Source organism: Mobula birostris, chromosome 6 (assembly GCF_030028105.1).
Source record: "Mobula birostris isolate sMobBir1 chromosome 6, sMobBir1.hap1, whole genome shotgun sequence".
In the NCBI taxonomy this organism is placed as follows: Eukaryota; Metazoa; Chordata; class Chondrichthyes; order Myliobatiformes; family Myliobatidae; genus Mobula; species Mobula birostris.
The window spans coordinates 41,735,193-41,750,990 of NC_092375.1; the positions used below are offsets into that span (position 1 = coordinate 41,735,193).

The 15,798-nt window shown below is 39.2% G+C and overlaps 1 protein-coding gene across 9 annotated transcripts in view; it reads right to left on the minus strand.

Moving 5' to 3' along the window:
- Positions 1–488: 488 nt before the first annotated feature.
- The window catches only part of spag17 (sperm associated antigen 17), a 287,464-nt gene continuing 272,154 nt past the window's right edge, over positions 489–15,798 (minus strand). For 8 of the 9 annotated variants that reach the window (XM_072260331.1, XM_072260332.1, XM_072260334.1 and 5 more), the window contains 5 exons: positions 12,142–12,338; positions 5,348–5,408; positions 3,398–3,542; positions 1,945–2,082; positions 489–696 (listed from right to left, as the gene is read on the minus strand). In XM_072260331.1, the coding sequence (XP_072116432.1) occupies positions 662–696; positions 1,945–2,082; positions 3,398–3,542; positions 5,348–5,408; positions 12,142–12,338 (576 nt within the window). In that variant the 3' untranslated portion in view covers positions 489–661. The remainder of the gene's footprint in view (positions 697–1,944; positions 2,083–3,397; positions 3,543–5,347; positions 5,409–12,141; positions 12,339–15,798) is intronic. The other variant, XM_072260336.1, reaches the window with a different exon arrangement.

Here is a 15,798-nt window from a genome sequence, read left to right on the forward strand (position 1 = left end):
CAATCTCACTTTTTGTCATTATTGCCTTGCACTGACTACCTGCACTGAACTTTCTCTGTAACTGTAATACTTTATTCTGTACTACGTTTTTTGTTTTACCTTGTACTGCCTCAGTGCACTGTGGTAATGAATTGATCTGTATGAACAATATGCAAGACAAGTTAAGGGAACATGGAGGATTTGATGAAGAAGACACAACTTCCTTAATTTTGTTAAATTTGAGCTCAGGACACATATTACGTCTGCAGAAAGATAAAATCAATTTTGCTGTAAGATAGAGTAAAATGAAATGGGTTTGAACAGGTTATGGTAAGAAGATTTTATTTTGTTTCCCAAATAAGTTGATCATGAGTATTTTTTCAGTTGGTAGCATCATACTTTTAAAATACCTTGGAAACAAAGCTAATTATTTCAGCTCTTGGAAAAATAAAGTTGATGTTTCAGCAAATTTTATTAATTTTATTATTGATTAAAACAAACTTTAGACAACAAAATAATTTCCCTTAAAATGTTCTTGCAAAATTTGGGGTAATTTTAATTTTTTTATTATCACAGCAGTAATTGTTTTTTAATCACAAGTAATAAAATGGTGGGGTGGATTAATAAAAATGGAAAGCTGGCTCACTATGAAAATTGTCTGTCTCACAATAGGTTAGAATCTTCAAGTTTCACATAGAATGCAGTTATCAACTGGATCTGAAACAAACAAAAGAAAATCACTGCTATGATAAAAAAGGTAGCATCTTAAATTGTTAAAGAATAAATCTTCTCACAACTCTTTTCCTGATTTCCTGATCTCACAGTTGACAGACACCCGAAACATACAGCCAAACCCAATAAGTGATAGCATGCTGATGTTCCGCTATTATACTCCTTATCTATTCTACCAGGAGGAGAGAAACCACTGAATCTTACTGCGATAAAACAGGATACGATGTTAACTTACACAAAATGGAGTGATAGATATTTATACTACAGTAGAATTAATTGTTTTCATCTTCCTTGCTCTTTAAATTATTGCAATTATTTTTCCAGATTCGGACTTAGATTTTTGTTTATCTGACCCTTTACTGGGAAGTCTTGCCAGAACTCCTGGGAAGAGCCACTTGGAGTCTTAAATTCAAAGTGGTAAATAAATCATAAGTTGCCCATGGGATCCAAATACAAGATAGAAATAGTGCAATCAAGACTTAGCTGAGACTAAGAATGTCTTTAAATAGGGAGTAAGATGCAGGAAGCCTCTACTAGGTTATCATCACCAGTTCTATTATTTTGAGGTTATTCTTACTCCTATCACATACCCATTGATTTCCCTCCTGTGCTGTATGTAAAATCTGTGGAAATTGATATTAAAAACACCAGGATTCAGGTGCTCAGCCCATTGATAATTTTATATGTAGCTGGCAGGTAAGGAATAACTTAAGTTCTTCCAATAGGAGATGCAGATTGGATAACCCAAACCCATTCTTCATGAGGTCTATTTTTTAAATGCACTTTTTTCATGACACATTAGTTTATGGATTCATTTCCCAGTTCCTTTTTTGATCATCACATGTTTTCCCATTTTTAATGTCTCCAGCTGGTTTCTGTCTATAAGTCTGCCAATTTGAATCTAGTTTTCCATGCACACCTAGATGTCCAACTAGAACCGGATGGGCCTACACAATATGAAATTCCTATTTTCTGTTCAGGAAGGTCTCACTATTCCTAGGCTGTTCATCTCTTTTACAGAAATGTATCATGAGCATCATAAATTCTGTATCACTGTCAATAGGTAGATGGATCTGTGAACCATGCAATTTTACAAGAGTAAGATTATGCACAGCTAATGGTGTATTGGTTAAAGCTTGTGCTTAACGGATTTGGTTTTTCCTCTTGAGTAGCTCTATTTACATACAATTAACTGAGCAATAAATGTTTTCCCATTTTGTATCTAACCTATACCTGTTGACAGAAGTCTGCGAGGACGCACGATGTCCATGTGAAAGGTGGGCTCAGTACAGATCAGTCGCACACCTGCAGTCTTTCCACCCTTTGGAAATTCCTCTGGTCTTTCCTTGTAAACATTTTCTGTTAAAACTGGTGGGCTTTGTTAAGGACTTAATATTTCCATGTCATTCAGTATTTGGTCAGCACTTTATACTAATTATTTTTTCTTATAATTTATATTGCTTTACTGAAGGACTTTAGATACTTCCACAAACAAAAGCAAGTATGCAGATGCTGGAAATCCAAGCAACAAAATGCTGGGGTAACTCAGCAGGCCAGGCAGCATCTATGAAAAAGTGTACAGTCAATGTTTTGGGCCGAAGGTTATGGCTGACAGTTAGAAAGCTAGCAAGATGTTTTAATCACTGTATTCAAAACACATGCAAAGCAGTTTGTCACCTGTTTACTACAAGTAGCAAGTATTTTATTATATATACCCTTTAGCACAACACAGGTTAGGTATGCAAAATATTGCATCTGGGTGAAATGTGATCACCCTAAGTACAGGGGCATGAAACAATGTGGTTTTGACAAGACTATAAAGATCTAAGCAATCTGATGCAGGAAAAGCAGAGTGGTAAATTGCCACCAGTTATCGTGCTACCTTGCAGTTCCAGTGACCTTGGGTGCCATCACCATGGAGTTTACCCTATAATTGTGTGGGGTCCCCCCCCCACATGGCAAAGGCACCTGGCTATTAGAAAGTAACCTGAGGTATCATGAAATAGCAATAGAATCAAAGGGGGGAGGGCTGGTAGGTAAAGGAGAGGGAATAAGTTTCAGGGTTACATATAAATAAGTGGGGGAAAGTAACTGCTCTGTCAGAAGCCAGCATGGACATGATGGGTTCAATCTGAGCTGTGATAAATAGGAAAGATAATTCGACACTTGACAATAGGGTTTATTATTTTATCATTTTTCTTTCACTTACTTTTTCTTGGTATTTTTAACATTATTTCCATCATAATCTATATAAATACTAAAGAACATTTTAGATCCATTGAAATAATATTTCCGCTGTTAACCAAATTTCCATGAAGTCCATTTGCCACAAGGGTAAATGTGTTCTAGGGAATTAATGGCAATTATTTGAGCAGAAATATTGTGGTTAATTCAACATGGTGATTTTTTGATAATGTTCCATTCCCACAGCTAGCCCTTCATTGCACCAGGTCACAAGACTGCACATAATAGCTTCAGGGAAACTTTGCCACTTAAACCTAAACGAACAATCCTGCTGCAGGCTTTTCTAGCTGGTGGAACAAAATTAGTGTCCCCTGCTCAGCTCATAGATGACTTGTGGTTGTAAGATTTGAAAGATGCATCAGGATTGATCTTACCCTATATTCCTTTGTACTCAGAATTAACTCCAACTAATAAGTAATAACAGCGAATATTGAAAAGATATTTGCAGTTATGGGAAGGAACAATTCATCTGCTTCAGTCTGGATCTCTAGGTAATGACAAAGATATCCTGCTCCTTCAGGACGCTCCAAACCAATTGCCAAGGCATAAAGCTCAATTTCCAAATCAGTTTTCAAACCTGCTGCTACCTGCAGAAAAGACGGAGTTTAGTTAGTATTAATGCTATGGAGCATTTATTTACAATTGCAAAAACAGACTTGGTTAAAAACAAGCTAGGTAATTACAGAATGAGATACGTTGTAAATGTGTTTAAACACAAGCAAGTTGCAATTTTGCAGATTAATATAAATTACTTTTTATATTTAAAAGTGATTAAGGCTCACGGTTGGTCCCATACCCAATGTACTGTATTTTTTTTTGACATATCCCTTACCTTATTATTTAAAATTGATGACTGCTCGCAGTAATAACTTCTCACTGCAGGAAATGCTACTTCTCACATTCCCTTTGCCTAAGATGCTCTTGTAAGTCTCTTCTCATAATTACTGCCTCATATGTTGGGCATCAAACTGATAAATATATATTGAATATTCTGGTGTTCACATTCACTCATTAAAGGAACACCAAAAATTCTACATGGTATTTTAATTGTGGCCTAATCAATGTTTCAGGTAAGTGTCTAATTTCTATTGTACTGCATGCTGTCATCAAGTAAAAACCATTAACTATTTTCTAGTCTTTACTAATCTGCACTTATGTTGACAGAAGACTTTACAATTGAATTGCTGGGCTATTCATCAACAACCTTCATGGCCATCTCTCCTAACGTTTATTCATCAGTGCATATCCCAACTTTAAATTATGTTTTCCACCTGGCAGCTCTGACAAACATCCTTATGGCTGTTGTCAACAGATTTTGAGACTGTATTGTCTGCACATTTTCTGTATTATTTATACCTACAAATACAGAAATCAACATTAGGCATATTTTATCCTTTCTCTCATCTGAACAACATCAACATTCCCATTTTGTCAATTAATTCTCCATTCATTGTCATAATTGCCACTCTACCATGTGATTGAATCCTTCTACAGTCCTCTTGCCTTTTTAAATGTCTTAAGGAGAACCTCCTTATACCACCAGTTAGCATTTCCATATATCTCTTCAAGAAATCATTACACGTATTAAGTATCATTTTTCTTTGATGTACGAGTGCTGGTGGTTCTTCATTAATGTTTCCATTTCCAAATTCTCTTTGTGTATTATTTTAAATACATTAAAACTACTGGGGAAGAGAGCAGGCATTAGATTTTACTGCTGTAGGTAGGATTGGATGAGCGGAGTCAATTTTGTATTTCTTGTTTCTGGATACTTTTATTTTTTCTGTAACCACCTTGTGAACTAACCAGTTATAGTTTAATGATTCCTTCATCATTTCCCATTTTTTTTGTAACTGAAAAGCAAAACTTATTTATATGCAATCCTGAAACTTATTCCCTCTCCTTTGCATACCAGCTCCCTTTGAGTCAACACCTGATATTATTTTCCAGTAGCTAGTTACTTATCAATATATCTTTGCAATGTGGGGGGAAACCAGAGCATCTGGGGCGAAGTCCACATAGTCATGGAGTGCAAACTCCATGATGATAGCACTTATGGTCAAGATCAAACTAAGGACACTGGAACTGCAAGGTAGCAGTACTAAGTGGTACCACTATAGCACCTTACGTCTCAAATACTTCCATAAGAAGTCTTAGGTTGGAAAAATAGTGCATCAGATCGCTTAGTTGTAGTCTTGTCAGAACCACAGTTTCATGCCTCTATAGCTGAGAGTGATTCCATTTCACCGAAATGTAATATTTTGAATATTTAAATTTCTTTGTGCTGGAGGGTATATATATTATAATATTCCTGTATTTAATGACTCCTTCTGAAAGTAATCTAATGATAGACAGAAATATTCCACTTAAATTAAATGGAGAGGCTACTTACAGGTCCCGGTTTAAAATGCACTCTGAGCCCCGTGCTAGGTGGTGGCTGCTTCACTCGAAATCTAAACAAAAATGATAGATGATACTGAAAGTTTGTGCTGATCAACCAGACAAATTGCACAAAATGCTGAAGGAACTCAGTAGGCCAGGCACTATCTATGGAAAAGAATAAACAGTCGACGTTTTGGGTTGAAACCCTTCATCAGGACAAAACTACCATAATTTGTGGTTTATGGTTATATACTTTGTGAGTCTGACATTCACAGTTACTCTTTGTATCATTATGAAATATGCTGGTACTGTGGAGTATCCAATTAAGAAAAATTGCAAGATCAAAGTGTTCAACAGGTGATGCCCTTCAGCTTAACTAGGTCTTAATGACTTCAGTTAATCACATTACTGCTAAAGAAATACTAGAAGCAACATAACCAGTTTAAAACCAATGCTAATTCTGTGCTGCTGAGTTGATCACAGTTTAGCAAACGAATCTGGGTGTTTAAATCCCTTGTTATCTTGGTAATAAATAACATAAAACATTAAAATTCCAATGTTGTACCTTCCTTTTAATGTTTGGTGAGGAAGAAATCTATGCTGAGAGAATGTGATTAGTTCTTATCAGAAACCCTCCAAGATGTGATATTCTATAAGTTGCGAACAGTTATAGTGACTTGCAGTGAGATCTGTTTTCTTTCATGTTTTCTTTTTCCTATCTCTTTGGTGTATTCAGTATCTATTGATTTGATTTGTGCCTAAACCTCCATTTGCTTTTCAGTTACAAAAGAATGGACAATGAAGCTGGCAAGCTCTTTTAGGATATATTTTAATGCTTACTCAGAAACGTTAATAAATTTAAGATTTCATACCTGAACCCACTGTTTACTACTCAATGGAAAAAAATAAGTAAAGCAACAGATTTCATATATGTAATGCTTTTAATGTAGAAAATATTTTAAGCCATTTCAGAGAAGCATGAGCTATAGAAATGCATGGTCACCTGTTTTGGGATAGTTAAAAGCTTGATCAAACCAATCAAAAAAGCATAGGGGAAAAGGTTTATGGAAGAAACCTTAATGCAGAATCTCCATACTGTATGTAGAGCAGGAGACACTAGTTTTAAACAATTAGGAAGAAGTTGTATACTAGTTTTAAAAGTTACATCTTTATTACTACTACATCTGGAATAAAAATATACAAAGGGAACATTGCCCAACATTGCAGTAATTTTATATATTGCACTGTACTGCTGCCACAAAAAGAAACATGACATATGTGTGTGTTGATAAAGCTGATTCTGATATGGGTCTCTATTGTGGATTGAACGTGGGAAGGGGACTGGGAGAGGGGAATCAATGTTGGGAAAAACGGAAGGGAGGGAAGGGAATGGGAAGCAATAGAGAGATACACTGTTATGATCAATAAACCTTGCCTGGTGTTTCAGGGCTGGGTGTGTCTGCACCCACACCAGCACGTGCCCCTTGCATTCCTTCTCTGCCACTTGTCCCACACCCCTACCGCAGCGCTCCACCCTCTCCATTCTCAACATCTTTGCTCACGCCAGATTTATAAACTCGCCCTCCTCTCCTCATAGTGTTTGTCTTCGGCATTTACCAGCATCCTGGTAAATTTCTTCTCAAGCTTCTGCATCCTTCCCATAAATTAATGCAATACTCCAGATAATAGCCTAAGCAGTCATTTTTAAAGTTGTAACATAACTTTATGACTATTGAATTCAATGCCTTCACTAATGAAGACTATCAAACCATACGACCTCTTTACTACCTTATCCATTTGTGCAGCTACTTTCAGGGAGCTATGAACTTGGATCACAAGATTACACTGAATACCAACGCTGTGAAGTATCCTGCCATTAGCAGTGCACTGTCCCTATACATTTGATCCCAAATTACAACATTTCACACTGAGCTATATTAAACTCCGTCCACCATTTTTCTATCTATATCTGCAACTCATCCATATCCAGCAGTGTCCGTCCACAATCTTCTACACCATCAACCATATCCAGGAGTATCCATCCACAACCTTCTACACTATCAACCATATCCAGGAGTATCTGTCCACAATCTTCTACACTATCAACCATATCCAGGAGTATCCGTCCACAATCTTCTACACTATCAACCATATCCAGGAGTATCCGTCCACAACCTACTAAACTATCAACAACACCACAAATCTTTGTATTGTCTGCAAACTTACTAACCACCCACCCATTCATGGTTATATCCAAGTCATTTATATATCATAAATAGCAGAGGTCTCAATATGGACCCTTGCGGAATACCATTAGTCACAGATCTACAGCCAGAAGATATCTCATTAACTACTCCCTTCTGTCTTCTATGGGCAAGCCAATTCTAAATCCAAATTGCCAAGTCACCATGGATCCCATGGAACTCAGTCTTCTGGATGAGCCTATCATGTTGGACATTATAAAACATGTTACAGCAATCCATGCAGATAAGACTACATCCACAACAGGGCATCGCAGAAAGTTTAAAAAGGAAGGTTACATCCAACGGCTGTCTTTTGGATCAGGACAAGCAGAGCAGTGTGGGAACTGAATTCTGAAGGAAGGCAGTTTTTTAAAAAACTTTTTTGAGTGCAAGAAGGACGAGACTGCGCAGATGTGTGATGTAGACAGGGCAGCGTGGAGAGTTTAAAAAGGAGACCACCCTATACAGCGGGCAGTGGTCGGAGTGGGCAGCAGAGTGAGTGGCAGCACAGTGTAGGGCTTTGGCTTCAACGGGCTTCGGCAGTAACGGGAAGAGGCAAGAGCGAAGCACCAACTCTGACAGGGGACACCCACGGTGACTGGGTTTCTGGCACTGAGCCTGGTGCTGTTGTGCAGGAGGGAAGGAGGGAGAAGAGGAATGCAGTAGTCATATGGGATTCCAGAGTCAGGGGAGTAGACAGGAGATTCTGTGAGCCTGATAGAGATACCTGCATGGTGTGTTGCCTCCCAGGTGCCAGGGTACGGGATGTCTTCGATCGGGTCCAGAATATTCTAAAGGGAGAGGGCAGGGAGCCAGTTGCCTTGGTACATATTGGTACCAATGACATAGATAGGAGAAGGAAGGAGGTCCTGAAGAGATATTTCCGGGAGTTGGGAAGAAAGTTGAGAAGCAGGACCTCCAGGGTAGTAATTTTGGGATTGCTACCTGTGCCATGTGCTAGCAAGAGCAAGAATAGTAGGATCAGGCAGATGAATGCGTGGCTGAGAGACTGGTGCAGGGGGCAGGGCTTCAGATTCTTGGATCATTGGGATCCCTTCTGGGGGAAGTATGACCTGTTCAAAAAGGACAGGTTACACCTGAACCCGAAGAGGACCAATATCCTGGCAGGAAAGTTTAATAGAGCTGTTAGGGAGGGTTTAAACTAATTTGGCAGGGGGATGGGAACTGGAATGATAGAGCGGAGGAAGCTGTAAACTGAAATAATGCTAAGATAGTGAGCAGTAAAGATGTCAGGAAAGATAGGCAGGTGATGGGGCAAATTTGTAACTATTGGGATGAGTTGCAGTGCAATCAAAGCAAAAAGTACCAAATACTGGTCTTAAAGTGTTATATTTAAATGCACGCAGCATAAGGAATAAGGTGGATGATCTTGTCGTACAGCTACAGATTGGCAGGTATGATATTGTGGCCATCACTGAGACGTGGCTAAAGGATGCATGTCTCTGGGAGCTGAACGTCCAAGGATACACGGTGTATTGGAAGGATAGGAAGGTAGCAGAGGGGGTGGCATGGTTTTATTGGTAAGAAATGATATCAAATTATTAGAAAGAGGTGACATAGGATCGGAAGGTGCAGAATCTTTATGGGTTAAGCTAAGAAATAGCAGGGGTAAAAGGACCCTGATGGCAGTTATAAACAGGCCTCCAAACAGCTGCAGTGATGTGGACTACAAATTACAACAGGAAATAGAAAAAGGCTTGTCGGAAGGGCAGTGTTATGATAATTGTGGGGGATTTTAACATGCAAGTGGATTGGGAAAATCAGGTCGGCACTGGATCTCGAGAATTTGTAGAATGTCTGCGAGATGGCTTTTTAGAACAGCTTGTTGTTGAGCCTACTAGGGGATCGGCTGTACTGGATTGGGTATTGTGTAATGAACCGGAGGTGATTGGAGAGATTGAGGTGAGGGAACCCTTAGGAGACAGTGATCATAACATGATTGAGTTCACTGTGAAATTAGAAAAAGAGAAGCCGAAATCTGATGTGTCGGTATTTCAGTGGGGTAAAGGAAATTATAGTGGCATGAGCGAGGAATTGGCCAAAGTTGACTGGAAAGGGACACTGGCTGGAAGGACGGCAGAGCAGCGGTGGCTGGAGTTTATGCGAGAAGTGAGGAGGTGCAAGACAGGTATATTCCAAAAAAGAAGAAATTTTTGAATGGAAAAAAGATGCAACCGTGGCTGACAAGAGAAGTCAAAGCCAAAGTTAAAGCAAAGGAGAGGGCACACAAGGAAGCAAAAATTTGTGGGAAGACAGAGGATTGGGAAGTTTTTAAAAGCTTACAAAAGGAAACTAAGAAGGTCATTAAGAGGGAAAAGATTAACTATGAAAAGAAGCTAGCAAATAATATCAAAGAGGATACTAAAAGCTTTTTCAAGTATATAAAGAGTAAAAGACAGGTGAGAGTAGATATAGGACCGATAGAAAATGATGCTGGAGAAATTGTAATGGGAGATAAGGAGATGGCGGAGGAACTGAATAAGTATTTTGCATCAGGCTTCACTGAGGAAGACATCAGCAGTATACTGGAAACTCAAGGGTGGCAGGGAAGAGAAGTGTGTGCAGTCACAATTACGACAAAGAAAGTACTCAGGAAGAAAATAGTCTAGAGGTAGATAAATCTCCTGGACCAGATGGAATGTACCCTCGTGTTATGAAGGAAGTAGTCGTGGAGAATGCGGAGGCATTAGCGATGATCTTTCAAAAGTCGATAGATTCATGGTTCCGGAGGACTGGAAGATTGCAAATGCCACTCCATGATTTAAGAAGGGGGCTAGGAAGCAAAAAGGAAATTATAGACCTGTTAGCTTGACATCGGTGGTTGGGAAGTTAGTGGAGTCGATTGTCAAGGATGAGCTTACAGAGTACCTGGAGGCATATGACAAGATAGGCAGAACTCAGCATGGATTCCTTAAAGGAAAATCCTGCCTGACAAACCTATTACAATTTTTTGAGGAAATTACAAGTAGGCTAGACAAGGGAGATGCAGTGGATTTTGTACATCTGGATTTTCAGAAGGCCTTTGACAAGGTGCCACACATGAGACTGCTTAACAAGATAAGAGTCTATGGAATTACAGGAAAGTTACATACATGGATAGAGCATTGGCTGATTGGTAGGAAGCAGAGAGTGGGAATAAAGGGATCCTATTCTGGTTGGCTGCCGGTTACCAGTGGTGTTCCACAGGGGTCCGTGTTGGGGCCACTTCTTTTTACATTGTACATCAACGATTTGGGTTATGGAATAGATGGCTTTGTGGCTAAGTTTGCTGATGATACAAAGATAGGTGGAGGGGTCGGTAGTGCTGAGGAAACAGACAATCTACAGAGAGACTTGGATAGATTGGAAGAATGGGCAAAGAAGTGGCAAATGAAATACAACGTTGGAAAGTGTATGGTTATGCACTTTGGCAGAAGAAATAAATGGGCAGACTATTATTTAAATAAGGAGAGAATTCAAAGTTCTGAGATGCAATGGGACTTGGGAGTCCTTGTACAGGATACCCTTAAGGTTAACCTCCAGGTTGAGTCGGTAGTGAAGAAGGCGAATGCAATGTTGGCATTCATTTCTAGAGGAATAGAGTATAGGAGCAGGGATGTGATGTTGAGGCTCTATAAGGCACTGGTGAGACCTCACTTGGAGTACCGTGGGCAGTTTTGGTCTCCTTATTTAAGAAAGGATGTGCTGATGTTGGAGAGGGTACAGAGAAGATTCACTAGAATGATTCTGGGAATGAGAGGGTTAACATATGAGGACCGTTTGTCCGCTCTTGGACTGCATTCCTTGGAGTTTAGAAGAATGAGGGGAGACCTCATAGAAACATTTCGAATGTTGAAAGGCATGGACAGAGTGGATGTGGCAAAGTTGTTTCCCATGATGGGGGAGTCAAGTACGAGAGGGCATGATTTAAGGATTGAAGGGCGCCTATTCAGAACAGAAATGCGAAGAAGTTTTTTTAGTCAGAGGGTGGTGAATCTATGGAATTTGTTGGCATGGGCGGCAGTGGAGGCCAAGTCATTGGATGTATTTAAGGCAGAGACTGATAAGTACCTGCGTAGCCAGGGCATCAAAGGTTATGGTGAGAAGGTGGGGCAGAGGGACTAAATGGGAGAATGGATCAGCTCATGATAAAATAGCGGAGCAGACTCAATGGGCCGAATGGCCAACTACTGCTCCTTTGTCTTATGGTCTACCCTCATCCATCACCTTTGTAGCCTCCTCATAAATCTTGATCAAGTTAGTAAGGTAAGACCTCGTCTGGCAAAGCCATGTTGACTGTCCCTCATTAGGCCATGGCTCTGCAAATGCTCACATATGCTGTTGAAAGTGATAATGACTCAAACTTATCCAAAGAGATTACATGCATTTGCTTCTACCTCTAGGATGCAGTATTTTTTCTTCTGTCCCAGACAAGTAGTTTTATTAATCTGGTTCTATGTTCCCTTATTTTAATATAAAAGTGAGAAAGGGAAACTATAGTATCTGTATTTAGTTCTAAATTGAAGTTGATAAAGAGAAAGCTTCATACAGAATGAAATACCTGCATGAGTCTATTCCGACATTCTTCAGCGTAACAGTAGAGGCATAAGTGAGTCCCTCTTGTAGGATACCAAAATTCATTTCCCTTGGAAACAGCTCAAAGCCTCGTACTGGTTCCTTTAACAGACCACTTGCTACAGCTCCAGTAATGGAAACGGTATTGACTTTTCTTCTGACTGGTTCTTCTATAGCTGCAAACTGTAAAGGATACAGACATTTTAATAGTTGGTAGATAGCAAGTATTGTTATGTCACAGTTAAGTTACTGATCAAATATGACACTCAGGATGTTGATGGGTGGGGTATTTGGTAACAGGAAGGCCATTGACTAGAGAGGAGAATTAGACTTTTCTCTTTAGCCAAGTCACTACTTGGCATTGGTATTGTGCTCCTTATCACCTGTGCCTGATGTGTACATTCTCATTTCTTAGGTGATAAAACAAATTCATTGATGAAGCTGCTGAAGTTAATTGACCTAGAATTTGCCATGGGAAGTTTCTGTAATAGAGATTTACCTCCTGAGGATATTCCTTTGTGCAAGGTATAATTTGAGCCAATAGAAAGCTTTTCTCATTGAACTTAGCTTCACTAGTGTTCCTTGAAGCAGATTTGGCTATGTGTGAGACTTTCTGGTAATGTCTACCCATGAACTGCTTTCGTGTCTGCCATCTTTCTTCTAGTGTCAGATTTCTCTTCTGCTCTCAAGCTAGCCATTAAATCACTGAGGTTTCATAGTGTTGAGGTCAGAAAGATTTGGTCCCAAACTGTCAAAATCTTAGTTCAAGTTAAAACTTAGTTTGCTTTGGATCAACTTTTTTCTTTAATTTTTCTACTATAGAAGATAGCAAGTAGCTAGGATAAATATCCATTAAATTAAGTCGATTATTGGATGTACTTCCACACAGTCAAAATATCCTGATTTCTGACTGTATATTTTGCTTAACTATTCCAATTTACTTAAGCACATGAAAACCTGAGCCATTACTTTCTTAATCCTCATGCATGATGCAGCATGTTCCAGGGCAGTGATGGAAGTAGGACTCAGAAAAAGAATTAATATTAAAGAAGAAGATTCAAAAGTTAATGGAGGAGCAGAGGTTTCATTCTCTGGTGAAATTAGAAGAAAAAGTCTCAGAAGTGACTTCTGGAGAATGAGAAGATGCAAATTTTCTGCCAATTTTGCTGTTGTATTGAATCTTGCACCACAGTCTCAACTGACACTAAAGGCATAAGAATTGACGATTAATTTTCATTGACCTACAATATAACTTAAATGAGGCAGGTAATCCCTCCATTGGAACAAAGATGGTGGTCAGAGCACATAATTGGCTGAGGACTGCTGAGGATTGGAACATGAAGGTAATGCAGAATTTAATTAGAGAAGTCCATTATTGTATTAGCTTCATTCTACTTTCCAAATCATCTGAGAAGTTGGCCGGCAATTAAGAGGGAAAACAATAGCATGAGGAACCTGAAACTGGCGATAGGTTTGAAATCAGGACCATGACACTAGGGAAGAATCATCATGCTTACAATTGTGCTTGAGTAAGTGATTATCATTGTTTTACCAAAGATCCTAAATATGCAGGTAAATTGGGAAAATCAGGTTGGTGCTGGATCCCAAGAGAGGGAATCTGTAGAATAACTACTAGATGGCTTTTTAGAGCAGCTTGTAGTTGAGCCCACTAGGAAAAAGATGATTCCCGACTGTGTGTTGAGTAATAGACCAGATTAGGGAGCTTAAGGTAAAGAAACCATCAGGAGACAGTGACTATAATATGCTAGAATTCATCTTGAAGTTTGAGGGGAGAATATAAAGTCAGATGTATCAGTATTACAGTGGAGTAAAGGGAATTACAGAGGAATGAGAGAGAAGCTGGCTACAGTTGATTGGAAGGGGTCACTAGTGTGGATGACAACAGAACAGCAATGGCTGGAGTTTCTGGGGGAATTTGGGAGGTGCAAGATAGATTACAACCCAGGAAGAAGAAATACACTAAAGAGACAACTGTGGCTGACAAGGGAGGTCAAAGATAGCATAAAAGAAAAAGAGAGGGTATATAATACAGCAAAAATCTGTGGCAAGTTAGAAGATTGGGAAGCTTTTAAAAACTAGTAGAAGGTAACTAAAAAAACCATCAGGAGAGAATAGATGAAATATGAAGGTAAGCTTGCTAATAATATAAAAGTGGATACACAAAGTTTATTTTTAGATATATAAAGAGTAAAACAGAGACAAGAGTAGATATCAGGTTGCTAAAAGATGACGATGGAGAAGTAGCAATGGCAGACAACCTTAAAAAATACTTCGGATTACTTTTCATTGTGGATGACACGAGCATTATTCCAGAAATTTGAGAATGTCATAGGGTAGAAGTGAGCGCAGCTGCTATTACTACTAAGAAGTTGCTTGAGAAGATGAAAGGTCTGAGGGTAGGTAAGTCACCTGGGCCAGATGGATTGCACCCCAGGGTTCTGAAAAAGGTAGCTGTAAAGATTTTGGAGGCATTAGTAATGATCTTTCAAGAAATACTAGATTCTGGCTTGATGTTGGAGGACTGGAAAATTGTAAATGTCACTCCATTCTTTAAGAAGGGAGGAAGCAGATGAAAGGAAGTTATAGTCCAGTTAGTCTCACATCAGTGGTTGAGAAGATGTTGGAATCCATTATCAAAAATGAGGTTTTGGGGTACTTGAAGGCACATGATAAAATAGGCCAAAATCAGCATGGTGTCCTAAAAGGGAAATCTTGCATGACCAATCTGTTGGAATTCTTTGAGGAAATAACAGGCAGGATAGACAAAGGTGAGTCAGTTGATGTCGTTTATTTGAATTTTCAGAAGACCTTTGACAAGGTACCACACATGAGAATGCTTAACAAGACAAGAGCACATGGTCTTACAGGAAAGATACTAGCATGGATGGAAGATTGGCTAATTGGCAGAAGGCAAAGATTTGGAATAAAGGGGGCTTCTCCTGGTCGGTTGCTGTTGACTAGTGGTGCTCTGCACGGATCAGTGTTGGGACTGCTCCTTTTCACGTTATCTGTCCATGATTTGGATGGTGGAATTGATGGCTTTGGGGTTTTGGGTTTTTGATCCTTCACATCAACCGGGAACAGATGGAGGGCGTGCAAGGGAGCGGTCTGTCACTGGATCGAACTCGGGAATTTTCGTTTCTGAGTCCGGCGCTGAAACATACGTTTCTTAAGTGTTTTATATGCATAGAAAGGTAAAATATATACTATATACTAAGACAAACGTTTGACTGACGCTAAATAATACCGGATGTACCTGTTCCGACTGACTTAGTAAGAGAACTTCTGGTTCTTTTTCGATCCCGATCCATGATAACCTACGCACATCCTCCCGTATACTTTAAATCATCTCTAGATTACTTATAATACCTAATACAATGTAAATGCTATGTAAAATAGTTGTTATACTGCACTGTTTAGGGAATAATGACAAGAAAAAATAAGTCTGTACATGTTTGAACAACAAGTGCTGGAAGAGCATTTCTGGGTTCTCTCGATCCACAGTTGGCTGAATTCGTGCATGCGGTACTCGCGGATAAGGAGTGCGACCGTATAGTGTAAGCAAGTGGATGGCCATGCACTTTGGTAGAAGTAATAAGGGCATAGACTATTTTCTAAATGG